This window comes from Haliotis cracherodii, unplaced genomic scaffold, assembly GCF_022045235.1.
Source record: "Haliotis cracherodii isolate W230 unplaced genomic scaffold, xgHalCrac1.p SCAF_3, whole genome shotgun sequence".
Lineage (NCBI taxonomy): Eukaryota > Metazoa > Mollusca > Gastropoda > Lepetellida > Haliotidae > Haliotis > Haliotis cracherodii.
The window spans coordinates 16,654,618-16,672,983 of record NW_027266286.1 but is presented as its reverse complement, the minus strand read 5'-3'; the positions used below and the strand labels follow the sequence as shown (position 1 = coordinate 16,672,983).

The window sequence follows — 18,366 nt, the reverse complement described above, 5'->3', positions numbered from 1 at the left end:
TCGATTCAGATCAAATATCTCACAAACTAGACTCGTGAATGATTCATCAGCCATCAAACCTTACCTTGTTGGTTTTGTTGCATCAGGCAATAAACTCTGCCATTTGACCCTTTTTCCAACTCTGTCTTCACAACATCAAAATAAGGGGAAGCACTGGCATTGTTCTGCCTTGTCTGTCAGTAATGCCCAACCAAACAGTTACTGAATCATTTTAATCCCTCTCTCTGTTTATACCTACCTGTTTATGCAGAGTTGTCATTCCAGCGCAGAATAGTCATGTTTATTAATCATTAAAATAGCTGTTACCGCCCCAAGCTAGCTAGAGACTCGTTACAGTGACAATGGGTCCATTCGACAGCTGGCAGACTTACGGTTGGTGAGTATTTCACTGACTGTTTCCATTTTACTTTTATGGGCAGGGCAGTTTCCAATAATTACCATTTACCTGAAGCTTTCAATACGTGGCTCAGGTGAGTGAAGCTGGCATCAATTTTATGTCTCGACTTGCGAACAAAAATCCATATTCTGCTTCATGTAGATATTGGACGGGAAAGTGACAATCATTTTGAAACTGACAGGTGTTTGTGATATATGTTCTGTGGTGGTGTAGCGGAGTTTGCACAGCGTTGTTGACGTGGAACACGGACTATTTGTTTGTATGGCGATTCAGTGTGTAGAATGTTGTTGATTAACGTGACAGCAGTAACTGACCACTAGATGACCATGGAGACGGAGCAAATTGTTGACCCGGACAAGTCGTGGAGACGATCCACTAAAAGTCTGTTTAAGTCTATCAAGCATGCATTTGGAGTGTCTTCGAAGAAAAAGCGTGAGTTAAAAAATTGGAATGCATGGGTTGGAGTTCTGGGTATTTTATCTGTTTTGTTGATCTTGTTGAACTTCATGTAGCATTGGTGCACTTGCTATTTTTAGTAGACTTCTACCAGGTACAGGCTTTGGATCAATCTTGTAAATTTATTTCTGATTTTATTAGCTAGAACATTTTAATTGCCACTTTATAAAATTTGTGTTGCATTTTTGAATTTAAGCCAATCGGCAGTACATCAGCTGTGAGAGAATAGACAAACAGTCAAGCATCACCTCATGCCTCAGGTCACATGATGCTGACTGCTGAGGCTAAATTTAGAAACATTGAAATGAGCCCCGGTCTTACTTTACCGGAATAGAGAAATATTCCTTTATCACGTTTATGCATCTAATTGGAAAGACTGTTGCAAGAATTGATTAAAGGGATATTTCATTACTTCAGTATGCAGCATTGGAACATTGATAATTATAGGCAACTCACAGTTGCATGTTGGTCTTTTTGATATGCACTCTAAGATCATTTGAATAATGTGAAGTGTCAGTTTTTTTAATTAATATGGTATTAAATGAGCAGAAAAGTTGTGAATGTGTTTTATGAGAAAGAGATTTACTTTATCATGTTAATTGTACAGTAATTGAGGATTTGTGCCTCAATGCCAATGTTCCAGCAATATCGCAGTGGGGAACACAAGAATATGCCAACCAATCAGACAGCTAGCTCTAATATATTTTGGTATCATTGCCATAGATTGTAGTGTTAATGTATGGATTATAATTAGCTGTTCTTACCAGACGGGAAGAATTTTACAAGACTCGGGCTTCAGACTTATAATAATAAGTTGGTAAGGTTGCAGAAAGCTTATCACAGTATTTGTGATGGATGGGTATTGGAGACTTTTGTTTGTCAATTTATTGCAGCAATGATTCATGTTTTGTGATACTTGCCACAATATATTACCTACACTCTACAATGTTATCTTTGATTTTCTGATCATGTTCAGATGCCGAAACTAACAGTTTTTGTCCACTAGTCCTTATAAAGATAACATATAGCAAAAACCTTTAAAAGGGCCATTTCTACTAGTCCTTGTGATACCTTAACTATTGGGCAGTTCGGCAAGGACTACAGGACTAGTGCCAATTTCTAACGCTGGTATCCCAATTGCGTGGATCGATGCTCATGATGTCAATCACTGGATTGTCTGGCCCAGATTCGATTAGTTACAGACTGCCGTCATTTAGCTGGAATAGTGCTGAGCATGCTGAGTGCGGTGTTAAACAACAAACAAACAACTTGATAAGTATCATAAATCCCACTGTGAGTGTTTAACTTTATAATTTAGACAACCATTTACTTAGGTCAGAAATCCCAGCCATTGAAGAGTTAAGACATTTCATCATCTGCATGTGTGCTTGATATACTGAAAATCATAAAAAGTCAGAGTCCTCTGCATCACTTTACTTGTTAATTTATTGGTGATTGTCCTCATAATATTTTATTTAGATCATATCAAGCGGGGACAGTTTCTTTCCATTCACATCGGATGAAATGTGCGAGGTGAAATTGATTACATTGCATGTTCTTTTCACTAAACACAATACGGTTATGACAAGCCTCATGTCAAGGGGAGCTGTATTGATTTGACTGGCTCAGACACTGCTTTGGTTGACAACAATTCTCAGGAGATTCTGACTGCAGTATGTCAATATTTCTGCAGCGTTTCATCGTTTTGGAATTAAATTACAAGAAGCAAGATTGATATTAATCTCTCAGGAAATTAGAAACTCAGTTCTCTGAGTCAACAGATTCATCATTTTAATCCGTGAATATGACGTGGGTAGTTATTATTGCATAATTTTGTCCTGGATCTACCTTAAGGTAATGGCTTGATGAATCTGTCAATGTTTGATATTGCTGGATTACTCAATCATGTCAAAATGGAAATATTTGCAAGTCATTCTAACTGCTATTTATGTATCTTAAGACTGAATAGAGATAACATTGCCAATTCACTCTCTCCTACATCAAATGTCTTGTTGAAAAAATAGCAATATCTGATAGGTGTGGTTAATTTCATTTGAAATTCATTCATCAAACCCAACACACTGTATTCAATATATTAAGCACTCTGATCAACTAAGGGTGTCTTTGTATTGAAAACAAATTCAGGCGTAAAATAACTTTCAGTATATATATTACAATGAGGTATTCAAAATCTTAAACTTGTTAAATTAAGTAGAAAAGTCTTTAATTAATAAGTATGTATTGTGACATTTAGGTCACATGATTCTTTAGGTCTTCCAACTTTTGTGTATGGCTCAATGACTTCCTTTAATTTCATGAATGTTTTATGTTTAAAGTTTTTCATTTGGGACCTCCCTGTGTGAACCGGCTTGCTATCTGATAGTGTTGATGAGGTTGTGCATCTCTCTGTGTTGCATGAACCATACTCTGCTGCTGTTCTGAAGTCTCAGAGATTGTTGCTCCTTGGGACAAGCCAGACATTACACACATGGCAACATGTATATCATTAGTTGTGTATGTGGTTCAGATTGGTCTGGGCACGACTCTGGAGTGTTCACACTCAATCCTATATTGAAGCCCCTTATTTGTTCAGCAAACAGATTAAGTAGCTGGAATTATGTAATTGCTGACAAAGTATGACATGGATCAGTGCAATGAAGATATATATAGTGCCCATTGAGGAGTTAATATTGAGGACATTATTTACCTTTGTTCATAGTGTTACTCCAAGAGCTGTATATTGTTAAGATACTCTTATTGTGCAGTTGTTTTCATAGTGAGGCATTGCTTAGGGACCAGTTCAAAAGTTTGATGTGGATAAAAAAACAAATTCTTTAAGTGTTGAGACGTAACCCCCACCCACCCCCAAAAGACGTTAATTCTAAAAATGTTGAGTTCCTGAGTTTAGTGGCCTCTTTTCTTCCTCATTCTCATATTTTGACCAGCTTTTCCCAGAATGTTTATCGACTTGAATTTGTTTACTTGGTGTTGAAAATCATTTGTATGGTTTTTATAGATCAGATCTGCTATTCTGTATTGTGCACTGTACTTCAATGACCTACCACTATGGCCAGTGACCATGAAGCCCCACCTTGTAGAAAGACTGAATGTTTTATTGACAACTCCTAAAAGCATATGAATGAAAATAAGATGTTTTAGCTTAGTTGGTATATAAAACATTGAGAAATCAGGTCAGTTGATTTTATCGGATGGAAAACTTGCTGGGCCATTAACCCCCTACCCCTAACCTTAAGGAAAAAGATTTTTTCTGACATTGAGCTTTTGAACTGGTCCCTTATCCATTTAGTTTAATATGCTTTCCAAAAGCAAATTCTGATAAAGACAATGACTGATGTTGGCTAGACATGTGCTACTACTCTTTTAGGGAATTCTTGCTTTCTCCCATGTATAATAATTATCTAGTTAACCGCAGGTTGGAATTGAACTCTGCATTCATTTCAATGTTCTCTTGGACCCTTGAAGATCCGGGTTAGAATAGGTCTTCAGCAACCCATGCTTGCCATAAAAGACGACTTTGCTTGTTGTAAGAGGCAACTAACGGGATCGGGTGGTCAGACTCACTGACTTGGTTGATGCATGTCATAGTATCCCAATTGAGAAGATCGATACTCATGATGTTAATCACTGGATTGTTCTTGTCCACTCTCGATTATTCCTTGATATAGCTGGAATATTGCTGAGTGTGGCGTTAAACAACAAATAAACGAACAAAACACTGTTCTCTTTTTTCACTTTTTCCCCCCAAAGACAAGGTTTTAAGGCTAAGATGAATCACAAGTAGGACACGACATATTTGAAAATGTATGGTAGCTAACTTTATTTGAACTATGCATGTATGGATTATTCAACAGTTGTTTGAATTGTCTTCGTTTGTTTAGATTTTGGTGTTATGGAGGTGTCAAGAACTTTATGAATCTACTGACCCATATATTTTCCTTCATCACCATTTTAAGTAGATTTTACTGTCTTACTAGTGATAAATGAGCTGTGATTACAGCGGTAGAAACTAAGGTTTTTGGTCCACTAGTCCTTAAAATGATAATATATAGCAAAAACCCTCAAAAATGGCAAATATCTACTAGTCCTTATGATACCTTAACTATTGGACAGTTTGGCAAGGACTATAGGACTAGTACCAATTTCTAACCCTGGATTAAATAGCTGTACTTGGAGCTATCTGATAGTCTTATTTCAAACAAATGGTTAAATTCTGCTGTTGTTATGACAATATTTCCTGAATAAAATAATGGTATTTGTTACCATGGTTACTGTTAGGAATTATTGCTATTTTGCTCAAAAATATTCATGATTCTAGCCTCAGGATGTTATGACAGCTGGAGTGGAAAGATAGCCTTGTGCAACGGCCACAGTTGAGAGTGGTAGTTGGATTCTCATTGTTCTGCAAACGAGAAACATGCTGAGTGAGATTTGAGTTGAATCATTGTTTTATTATTATTTTATTATTGCTCCAGGCTTTCCAGTAAAATGAAGAATTTTATTATTAATAAAATAGAAATAATCTGTATGTGTAGTTTCTTCAAATTATGATCGCTAACCCTTAACACATTAAAAAGTTAAGTTTTGAATGTCAACTCCACATAAATAAAGTACAAGTGATTCTGTGGTATATATTAGATTGGGTTGCCTGGCAATTTATTGCATTGATGTTTCTTTCAACCAAACAAAATAGGCCACGTCAAATTATGGACTGCAGTTTCCTACTGATTATGGAAAAGGTGGGGCTTGTATTGCAGTATTGTAGTGAACAAGGTCACTGACATTGTATTGTCCACAGGTTTTGTCTGAAATGATTAGATAAGCAGTGTGTGAAGTTCATATTGTCAATGTATTGGTTTTTATTTGTAAAAATTGACTTCGGTATATTTTGCATTTGGAGGTATAAATGTGAACAATTGGTGCACGATGTGTAAATGTGTAACTCTATTTTATTGATTTTCTAATTGATTTCCTAGCTTGCTGTTGTTGTCTACATTATTCATGCATTGAAGGACAGCTCAATAATTTACAATCAATATCTGCAACAGATGCAGTTATGGATAACGGTGGCGTCGGTTTTTTTATTCCTTCATGCACGACATCACAGCTGATAGTTTTGCAGTGATGAACCAGTTTGACCAAGCACTGCTCATGTATGTCGCTTGTGCCTTGAAAAAGGCTGAACGTGCATTAATCTCGCGTACCTGACAGCACTGTCGCATGCTTGATGCTGACGGCTGTCAGGTCAAGAGACAAAGCGATGAGACCATCAAACAGGAAACTGTTAGTTTCATTCATGCTAAGAGTTGCCGACATTGCATTATGACATGCCTGACTTCATATTTTGATGGGAACAGTTTGGATCAAGTCTGTTAGAATTGATTTGTGGCTACAAAGGCATGAACATTACTAAATCTGCACGAACCGATATATACTTATAAACCAATATACTAGTATACTTATAACTCCAAAGAAGTTGAAGAACACAAGGTTTTTCATATTTTGTCATGCCATGAAACGTCGGTAGCTTCTTTTTTGATTAGTGTATTTGATGTCGAGTTTTATATTAAGTTATTTGAAATACTACCTTCACTCTGAAGACATATTTCTGGCCAAATATGAAGGTTTTGAGAAGATAGGTTTGCTATGTTTAGTGAATAATAATATTTTCAAACATGCAAATATGAAAAATTCGAAAATGATTTTACGAATATTGTCCATGCTTATTATCTCGAAATATGAATTAAAACAAATGTAGAAAAACGTATGACAGTCATGTAGTATTAAAAACCACAGTTACCAATTTTATATGTCACTGTATCAGCAGTGTAAGCAGTAGGGCTGTTATGATTCACTCGCGTATTCGGTGAATCGAACCGTATCCATTCATGAATTGAATTCGTTATTCGTGGTCACTAGAATCGAATATTCATGAATATGTAGTCATGTGCATTTACATACCCTGACCCTTAAAATATCCATAAGAACATATTAGATTTCTTCAGTGACAGTATTTTAGTCACTGGTCATTGTCGCATTTGAACAGACACTAGTACCTGGATAAGTGAAGTATATTAATGTATAATAAATTAATAATTAACAAACCATGTCAAATAATTTATTTTGTTATTGTTTCACTGAATATCATAAATAATACATCAACTGCTGACTTGTTATTATTCGTTAATAAATATTCGTATTCGTTACCCTATATTCATAATACGAATCGTATTCGCCTTGTAGTGTATTCGTTGCAGCCCTAGTAAGCAGATTATAATTGGAAGTATTCTCAAGTTTTCCAACTTTTTCAATCATTGGACACACTGTGCTAGATTGCCATGCCAAAATTGCCACAATTGTTTTGCGTTTGCACCTTACCAACGAGCCATAAGACTTTCATTGCCAAGTCTGGGTTCTGTCTCATGCTGTATGAATCCTTATAAGACATGTTATACACCCTGAAGATGTCTGCACTGTCAGGCTGGACTCACGCTTATATAAAAATATATAAAAATATATAATATTGATAGAAATAAGCAACTACATTTAACTTGAAAATGAAAAGCCCAAATGAGTGATAACATAGAACAATACCCCCCCCCCCCAAAAAATTTTTGCTGTTCCTTAAGATATGTTCTAGCGTTAACAAAACTCATATGGGCTTGGGGCTAGTGTTAATTTTCATCCTGTCATGTAGAATATCCAAATTCAAACCATAACGGATTATGATATTAAAACGTTCCACGTAATATTTATCTGAATATACATTAGGAATTTTTTTATCCTGTGAGCCTGTTAAAACTGTATCCTGATTGTCAGCCTGTGGAATTCTGTCTTGTTCATTCATAGCCCTGTGATATATGTCTTCCTTGTGTAATATGTCCCTGGTTACATAGCCCTGTGTAATACAGTGTGCACTAATGAGCAGGGCTATTGACACTGGTGTGAGAACCTGACCTGCCTTGACAGGTGTCAATCATCCGTCTCCACCCAGCTGAGCTGGTCAGTGATGAGCCACACAGGAAATCAGCTGATGTTAATGTACTGAGCTCTGCTGGAGTCACGATGGTTTGGAGTTACTTTCAACATGGTAGGGCATTTATGTTCAGTGTCATCTTTCCGAGATTCTACGGCTTACTGTTTTGAAAAGTGTTTTAGGTTTTAATGAGGGAGCTAATGAGCTCAGTTTTCAGGGGAAGACACTGTTGGTCAAATCCAACAAGTTCTGCAGCTTCTTTTGGACAAAGATACCTAGATTTTGGGAAAAGATAACTAGTCTGTCTGGATTTTCACCAGTAATGGACTAGTGGCCGTGTCTTTCTCTTGTTTTGTATCGTGATTTGTATTTTTTTCTGAATATGGATGCATTCTGTGTTTATGATACAAGGAGGATGATACTCTTGGCTGTGGAGGTACTTTTTGAACTGGATGTATGTCACACTATATTGTCATTGAGGTTGATTATTACAACTATCTGTGGATACATATAGTCCTATGGTATATGGCTGAAATATTGTTGATACAATATTAGGTTTTAACTCACTGTATCATGCAGGGCTAGACACAACCACTAGCCTGTTAGTCTGAGACAAGTGAAAATCCTTTTGGACTAGTCGTCTACAAAAATCTTGTTTTTTTTACATAAACTACTACTGCTGAATAGTTGCATGTGATCAAAGGTGTCTACCCCTGCCATGTCTACTGTACTTGCTGTTTGTTGCAATCAGTACATAGGATGTTCTTGCATCCTAGGTCAATAGCCGGTGAACTATTTCAGTTATGCAGGCGAAAGTAATGGCGTTTTGGACTACTGTAGCAGCAGTAATGATTTACAGAAACAACATCAAATATTTGAAATGCCTGTACATGACAGTTGTGAAGCTGTTTCTGCTAATTTACTGTGATCTTCCTTCAGACAGACATCAGTATTTATCAGAATTGTTGGTTCAGTGGCACCTGGACCCAGTTATGAAGCCCAGGTTGCTGTCATCCTTACTATGTGCAATGTCAGACATATACCTGACATGTCATATGGGCAGGGGATACAAGTATTTCATGCTTGTTCTTGTTTTGTTTTTTATAGATTCTGCCTTAATTAGAATGATGGAAACTATTGTCACAGCAGCATTGCAACACAAGCATCTTTCTCACAAAACTTCCAATCTAGGATTCTAAACTAGCTCTTTACCGTAAATAGTTTGAGATTTTGAGATTGCATCCAACGCAATACAATAAAACTAAGCATTAAAACCTCTTCCCTTTTGTTGGTCCTGTTACAGTTACCAGTGCAATACAGGTTACTTCTGCAAAGCCATAAAATTAGTTATTACATTAATTGAGGAATTAATTATTGCGATCTGGGACTTTTTGATGACATTTGCTTCAGATTTAGGCTGGCTATCATCCTCTGGGCAGGCGCAGATAACTCCCTGAGACAAATATTTTGTGTGCTGTAATGGCCTTTTGAAATCATGATTGATTAATCAGTCCTGGACTACTGACTAGACATTTTTGAATCAATGAATCATAGAACATTTCTATCAACAGTATTGAGAAGGAGAACCTCCACTGGTTCGGAGACAGATTCTAGGCTGACATTCCACTGTTTCCACGGAATGTAGGATGGTTCATCATTTTTATCTCTTGAATAACCACCGTGGATAGGGTGAAGGTGCACTGTAACAGCAGAAATCTCTCTCTCTCTCTCTCTCTCTCTCTCTCTCTCTCTCTCTCTCTCTCGTTCGTAGAGTATGAATGTTGTGTTGGACATCTACCTCCTACGACTCCACCTAGGTTAAACTGCTGATTATCTATAACGATCATCAATTATTTGGACCCTAAAGGTAGCATTGTAGCGAGGGCTCACTGTATATATATATACATATGTAAGAAGCCAATGTTACGTATGTTGAATGCCGTGTACTGTGTTACTCTGGAAAACCTGTAGGGGTTTGATGCATGCCAAATTCCTCAGTGTTGTACAACCACGATGTCATCCACGACAGAATGAAATTAGCAGACTCCGTGTTGAGGAGAAGCTTATATTTGTCAGTGAGAAAGTCAGTCGAGTTTGTGGATGAAGAGTAACTGAGTCTTGTCTCTGTGGTGTGGGGCATTTTGACATTATGGGGTAAAAATATCCACAAGTTTGAGATATCGAAGTTTTGTGTGTTGATGATACTGCTATGTACTCCACATCAGTGTTGACAGCCCCCACAAAATAGAAATGTGGTTGAGGAGATAGCTATTGACATACTGTATATTTGTGCTGCCATAACCATGATTACAATGCTATGGCAAGAATGTAGCATCAGGGATCATAATGCTTACCTCCACTCAAGGTTAAGTCTCCCACAATAATATTGGCTGTAAAACTCTGTCTAACAGGTTCGCCTTGTCCCAAATAACTCACCTAAGAGTGTCTAGAGCTTGTCATTTTAAGGCCAGGTTGGGTTCACTGAACATTAGGCTTGACTTCCTCGCCTCACGTCATGGAAATGGGAATATCTTTGAGATTGGAAATCAATATGTGTTCAGGGTTGTGACATGTCGAAGCAGCTGTAAAAAATATAGCTATTGTTTTGCTACTCAGTGAGGCATATATTCTGGTATTCTACATACGAGATCTTATGCTGTACAATAATGTATGTAACTATGGCAACAGGTTGATGAGAGGAAGAAATGAGCTGTGATATGTTTCAAGTGTCTTTTGATGTATGTAATAAACAAGCTTGAGGGAATTCTGTTATCTCCATCGATTAAGCCGGTTAGTCATGTCTGTTACCAAGTTTATAAGGAATAAGCAAATATTTGGAAAGATACTGAAAATGACAGCTTCTGTATTTCGAACATGACATATATCCTAAAATAATTGTTCATCTAGACCATCCTTGGTCATAGACATTTCATTTTGTGCCAGTAAGTAAGTAAACCTATCGTGTTGATAAAAGAAAGGATGGTTGCATTAAATTTCCAGTCACCATGGTTACCAAGCTGATCCAGTCTTCATCACTAGTCTGAAGCCTGAGTCTGGTAAAATTCTGTGTTGCCTAGTAAGCACTGCTAATAATCATCCATATGATAGCACTATATTGTACTGAAAATTATTATTATAAGAGACATGTTTGGGCAAACAAGCACAAATGTTTGGCACCAACTGCTCCCACAGCTAATTCAACACTATTATTATATGACAATGCAAAACAAATTGCTTTATATCACAAGCCTAATTTTGGAATCCATGTAAGACTCACAAACTATTCATCTCCATTGAGGCCTAATGATCAGAATCACCTTCCAGGGATAGCATTGCATCATCAGAGATGATTGTCCGCTGCACATGATGCTGGGGTATGCAACATTATCTGGTGTGACAGAATATTACAATGTAACCTGCAATTCAGCAAATCCTCCTATTGAACGGCCGGTGCATTGAAGGCTGTGTGTGATTACTGTGTAGAAGCAGGAGGAATGTACACTGGGTCAAAGTGCAATTCACCTTTGTAATGATCTCCACCGCTCCAGTGGGTTGTATTGTTGTCGACCTTTCCCCTCCATTGCCATATGGGACCCTGTAAACAAACTGGATGTGTGCTGGGTAGCAGTTATACAGGGCTTACAGATACTTTAACTGCTGTCGAAACAATTTAAGTGTGTGCTGTCTATTGATGTTAAATGTTATGGAATGCAAGAGTTAAACCTTCTTTTTTTGCAGTGAAAGAAAGGGTATTGAAACTTGCTACCGTAGTGCGTGAAATGGTGTATTAATGTCAGCTCTGCGTATGATCCTGTTGATGTGTTATTCAGGAGTTCAAGTGTTATTATGCTTGACAGTCAATGGTTCCTTGTTATATTCCTAGTGTTAAAAGTTACAGATTTAGGGAATCTCCAGATTCAGATCCAACAGCACCAAACCTCAAGGACCCCCCATTGGAGCCCCCATTGGAGCCCCTAAATTAATTTCAACCACAGTTAATGACTTCAGATTGCCAAGGGAGAGGGGGCGCTTGTCATTGATCTTAAACCCATATGTTAGCAGTTAAGGGGTCTTATATTTCTAAAACCTACTCAAAATGTTTTTAAGGTGATTGGGCACTTGACCAATATTTACTTAAGTCATTCAGAAGCTTCGATAGTAAAAGGTATATTTGTCCATTGATGCAAGTCTTAAATATATCCTGTTATGTGGTCACTCACTTCCATTGCTTGACTTAACTTGTTTGATAGGCATTACTTAGAAGTTGGCGGATGACAAGATAAACACAATTTTTATGGATAACAACTTCTTTAGTACTGTGAAAAGCGACGTTTCGGTATACATCCTTATACCGTTGTCAAGCAATAATCACCTGTTTATTGGCTTCATGCCCCATTGGCTTCTAGCTATGTGTTTTCTGTCCATCGTGTTGTGATAGCATCATCCTTTGTTGTCACACCTACCCATGTTATCCCACTCATGTATGCCCTTGTTGTTACTGTTAATCCTCTACTGTTAATCCTCCACTTGCTATATATATTCTGCACTATGTCCCTCATTCAGTCTTGCTTGACAACGGTATAAGGATCTATACCGAAACGTCACTTTTCACAGTATTAAAGAAGTTGTTATCCATAAAAATTGTGTCTATCTTGTCATTGCTTGACTTGCCTCAACCTGTCTTGTCCCTCCTATGGGTATGCTAGGTTTTACTGGTCCTGGTGGTTTAGTAAATGTCACACAACATTCTGCATGTTTTATCAAGTTTGTATGAAGATAAACCTAAACATTCTTGTTGAAAGAGCTGAGCAGCTGTACATTCATATCTGTATGTGACATGTAAACTTTGTGTATAAACTTTTAGAACTTCAGAAAGGTAGACAAACAGACTCTTAAATACAGATATAGTTTATGTCTGACTTCCTCTCTCTCTGATACAGGCTATGCAACAAAAATATCCGAAAATCCCAACCAATGCTTTGGCAAGTCTAGATTTCTTTAGAAAAGGAAGAGGTTCTCTGGGCTTCTTTCTGTTTTATGTTATCAGACAATTTATCAAAACAATAATCTTCAAGTATTTTCACTTCAGTCTAGACTTCTCTCTATATCTGACCTGAATATTGGGCATTAGAGGTACTACTATTTCTTTAGTGCGCTACATGTAGTCACTGTCACAACTAAGCTCCATATCTCAACAGACGGGGAGCAGACCTTTGAGTAGACAACTTGGTCATGTTAGTGTCCTACATCCATATGTAGGGTTTGGGGCGGTCGGGTAGCCTAGTGGTTAAAGCGTTTTCTCATGCCGAAGACCCGGGTTCAATTCTCCACATAGGAACAATGTGGGAAGCCCACTTTCCAGTGTCCCCTGTCATGATGTTGTTGGAATAGCAGTATAAAACCATACTGTACTCACTCACTCTTAGTGCTACGATGATCGTAAGCTAATGGTAAGGTATGTGAGTTTTCGGCGCTAAGATCACTTTGTGGAAAGGATCCCAGAATGTGTTTAAATCGTAGACTGGTAAATTATTCTTGTTCTTATCAGTAGTATTTACTATTATGCAATCAGATTTAGAATTTGGTATTTTGCGATAGACCCGATTAGTTGTCAGGCTGGATTATTGCCAAACTTTGTAAATATTACTTTTTGAAAAAAAGGTGCAGCCTTAAAACATGAATTGTTTGTTTGTTGGCTAACGCTGAGCTTGGCAATATTCCAGCTATAATGTTGGTTTTTACCTCTGCAGAATGCATGTCTACATGATCCATGATCATATTTCTTATCCTGTAGTCTTCCCAATGAGCATGATTTTACCACCATCAATAACATATGAACTGATGTCAATTTCACCCTTGCATCACAAACTTAACCTGATGATAAGATACACAGCATGCATCAACTCATGTTTTAAGACATGTGAAGATCCGATGTAGAATAGGTTTTCAGCAACCCATGTTTGCCGTAAAAGGCGACTTAGCTTGTTGTAAGAGGCGACTAACAGGATCGGGTGGTCAGGCTCGTTGACTTGGTTGATGCATGTAATCGTATCCCAATTGCGTTCATGATGTCAATCACTAGATTGTCTGGACCAGTCTCGATTATTTACAGACCGCCATCGTATAGCTGAGTGTGGCATTAGACAACAAACAAACAAATAAACAAATAAATTTCCAAAACAACAGCAGCCATACTGCTCTGGCTTTCAGTTTTTTGTATGTCTGACTAGCTTGATGTAACACTCATGTTAATTGCATGTCCAATGAAGGTCACAATCCCGCATTTGACATGCTGTCAATGTATATTTCATGTCTATCTCACAAAGACAGGCGCACATATAGAAGGGATTAGCCTGGAGTGACTGGGTTGGCTGGTAGTAGACCTGCCAGTAGGTGCTTCTAGCAGTAGGGCCATGCTAGGAGGAGAGTGAGAGGGATTTGCCGGCTGGGTCATATTGCTCTTATCTTAATATCCTTCAGGTTATGGAGGTAGTAGCATTTGTTTCTTGCATATACAGATCAAGAGGCTTTTAGCACTTAGTATGACTTAGTGTTGTAAAGCAGGGCTTAGTTGTAGATGGAATTTTGCGGACAATTTGCTCACAGTCTGTGCCAAATATTTTTGAGTTGACTAACCCGAACGTGGCTTTTCACATCATTTTGAGTAGATTTTAGTGTTATCTGGTAATATCATATGGACTTTTATCAGCTGAGCTTACTAGACTCGAGATTCTGACTTGACGCTAAAGATGCAGACTGCTCCTGTAAACAAGGATGTCATTGTAGATATGTATTGTACAAATTTATGAATATTGATGCTAAATTGATACTGAAAAGTTTGTTTGTTAAGATGACCATGGTTTAGATGGACAATCAGAAGCATGAAAATCTGATATTTAACATTTAATGGATTGGCCTAGTTGATATTAAGCACTATTAAGTTCATTGCAGGTCTAGATTGGGAATTTTTAACTAGACACATACAGAATAACTAGTTTTGTTATTGATGGATGTATCGTTATGTTGTGATAATTTTGAGTTGATATGTTGAAGCTATGATTTTAAATCAATAACACCGCTATTGATTTTGCTCTTTACAGTTAGAAGTGGCAGACCCTTTGAGCTATGGTTTATCTGCACCAGTGTGCACCACTGATTTAAATGTTCCTGCTGATGTGTCTATTTCAACTTAAACAAGCTTTGCATTATCGTGATGATTGAAGGATTTTGTTGGATTTCTTCCAGTCACCACAGACCTCGAGATGAGCTGCGTATATGTATAAAATATGCATAAAATAAACTGAAATACACAGACAAATCAAATACCCAACAAGAACTATAAATACTCTATTGAAATAAGATTAATGCGTATATTATAACTTTTACATAAAACGACTGCGTTTAGTATTACAACTGTTAGATAAAATGATTGTGTATCAGCCGATCACCAATTTCAATAACCGATAGTTACATTCGGAAAGGCGTCTGTGACAAACATACTGAGAGATGCCAATTGAGAAACACATCGTGTCTAGTCAATGGACATATTGCAACTTGATTAACCGCTGATTGGTAATTAAAGAAAATGGCTTCCCGGAGAGGGAGCCGCAAGCAGACGCAGATGGGGATACAACTAATTCATACAGTTTTAAATGATTTAAAGGGATTGTTACGAAACAGGTTTTAATTTAAATACTCAAATGTCAAGAAACAGGTGGGTAAAGAAAATTTGAATACCCTCTAAAATTTGTGGATACCCAATCAAAATCAAAGCCCTGGGTAAAATACCCAAATAACCAAAAGCTTATCTCGAGCTCTGCACCAGCTTTCCAACACTTGCACAGGGTATCATGACTCAGTGTATTGTCTTGCATACCAGGACCAGATCAATGCACTCCTCCTTCACTCCCCTCCCCCAGTGAACGATACCCTTATTTGCTTACTCAGAATCGCTTCAAGCCCTATTTGGCGAATTACAATTTTGTCAAATCGGTAAGTTTTCAGAAATGTATCAAATTTCAGTATTTCAGTGATTTCAAGAGTTCATGATAGTTAGCAGGGTTCAGCTATGAGAACTATTTGATTTTTTTTTACAAAGATGCTTTTTTAACATATACCTCCGTATTATTTATTTGGCTTTAATCATGTTAATTGAATCTTTTGAAGCTTTTGAAAAAATATATTTTTCTTTGAAAGTGAAATCCCCAAGTGTCGGCTGTCTCTGATGATGCGCCTCAGATCCCAGCCGTTTCCACAGATTCTTTCATCTCTAGAAGTAGAAATGAAATTCTTGTCTGACCTTGCCATCAATTCTTGTCTGACCTTGCCATCAACATAAAAACACTTAAAGACTGCAACAGATATGATGATCAGTGTTCAATACTAAAACTGGAAGTCAAGATGCCTGTTATAAACAATACATATGATATGTTACATTGCAAAACACCCTGAAATTTAGAACCCATTTTATTTACACATTATTTTAAGCCTCATAACTAAAATACCGTTCAAAGCAGCATTCTGCATTCATCGAAACTCACTCACTCACTCACTCGCTCATTTTGTGTTTTTACAGTGGAACTTTTGTACAAATGAAGGACTGCATATTTTTTTAACATTTCAGCCCCAAGTCCAAAGCCTGAGTCTAGTAAAATTCAGATCAGTAGAGTCAGATCTGGGTTAGAAAAGGTCTTCAGCAACCCTTGCTTTTCCTAAGAGGCAATATTGCTTGTTGTAAGAGGCAACTAACGGGATCGGGTGGTCAGGCTCGCTGTCTTGGTTGATGCCTGTCATCGTATCCCAATTGCGTGGATTGATGCTCATGATGTCAATCACCGGATTGTCTGGTTCAGATCTGATTATTTAGAGACCGCCATCGTATCTCTGGAATATTGCTGAGTGTGGTGTTAGACAACAAACAAACATGTCAGGGGTAGAAACTAACATATTTAGTCCACTAGTCCTTATAATGATAACATATAGCAAAACCCTTAAAAATGGCCAATTTCTACTAGTCCTTATGATACCTTAACTATTGGGCAGTTTGGCAAGGACTACAGGACTAGTGCCAATTTCTAACGCTGCATGTGATAACATACATGTACAAAATAATTATTCTAAGAGCCAAGTTCAGGCAAATTGACTCACAAGTTATTGGCACAGACTGATACTTGGAGAATCATCAAACTGTTTCTTTGCAAAAGTAAAACAATTAATCTTTTCTTAGATGACTTCTGCTTTTGTTGTAGCAAAGTACAACAACCTACACACCTTGATCAATAATCGGTCGTAGATGATATTATTGTAAAGAAAATCTCGTCAGTGTAATTGCCAAGGCATTATCAAGTCAATAGTGCTAACAATACACCAAAAGATGGCCGGTGTTATCAGAGGCTCATGGTGTTTGTGCATTGACCAGAGTCGCATTATGGACACACATGAAACTGTCGGCACCGATGCCTCGTCACAATGGCCTGATTGTCCGTCCAGGTAGACAATGTTTGTTCTGCACGTCTCACCTGAGTGGCTGAGACAGATCAAAGATAGGTAATGAGATATGTTCTCATTATGATAATTAGTTGAATCACCAGCGAGGGATCAACTGACTTGGTGGACTCCATTATCACCTTTTATATAGCCTTGGGACTGTGTCAAATGAATGTCCAAACCATTTGACACATCGTTATTCTTTTCGCTTCATGGATTTTTCTAATTATTTGGAACCTATGTTAACAACCATCTGCATGCGGGAGATATTGATTGTAGAAAAACTGTTGACGGTAGTGCTTGGCTGAGAACTACTTGTTGTTATTTTGGTTTCAATGTTGTATTTTTCTGCTACTGACATGGCTCATGAAATTTTAATCTCATGTTCAGATCTTTCAAGCGGTGGTTTGATAAAGAGAGGTTTTGTGTGTCCAGTGTTTGGGCATGGGTTCAGGGCAAGGGGGCCCTGATTCTGCATGTTTAAGAGTATTGATCGGTGAGTATCACCTGATCGGTAAGGGTTAAGGATGTTGTAGTGAACATGATACTGTGAACAGTTTCTTCACATTTCGCCTCATGCTTACTTAACGGATAGATGTGTAGGGAATAGTACGTGTAGAATGCAAAGCAGAATGTGCCTCCACCACGTTCAATACAGAGTGGAAGGACAGGTCTTGAAAAACTGAAAGAGAAGAAAGCAACATTTTTAATATTCAGTGTTATTTTCAAATTGGAGGGTATGGACTCGTAGCCCTGTCTCCCTTCCCTCCAACCCTCCCAAAAAACCAAAACACCAATAATATCTTTTCAAATCACTCTTAAGCAAATGATCATGTTTCATTTCATACATGAAAATTGTGACGTATGTGGGTGTATTTACAGAATACCAAGGACACGGCAAACCGACTTGTAAATCAGTTCTCGAATATAAGCGCGAAGGTCGTATTTCAAAACCAGAAATATCCTATCTTGGCCTCAGTGAGCTAATGTCTCAGCTCTTGATATTGAAGGAAAATGCAGAGCTTATGAGTGC

General features: G+C 37.6%; 1 protein-coding gene across 15 annotated transcripts in view; it reads left to right on the top strand.

The window, feature by feature from the left end:
• Positions 1-18,366, top strand: part of LOC139474400 (ensconsin-like) — a 73,420-nt gene that overhangs the window by 9,784 nt on the left and 45,270 nt on the right. For 7 of the 15 annotated variants that reach the window (XM_071257402.1, XM_071257404.1, XM_071257399.1 and 4 more), the window contains exon 1: positions 467-829. The exons of 1 other annotated variant lie outside the window; for it this stretch is intronic. In XM_071257402.1, the coding sequence (XP_071113503.1) occupies positions 718-829 (112 nt within the window). In that variant the 5' untranslated portion in view covers positions 467-717. Of the gene's footprint in view, positions 1-465; positions 830-18,366 lie in introns of those variants that run through there. 7 more of the 15 variants (XM_071257394.1, XM_071257397.1, XM_071257393.1 and 4 more) reach the window with 2 other exon arrangements.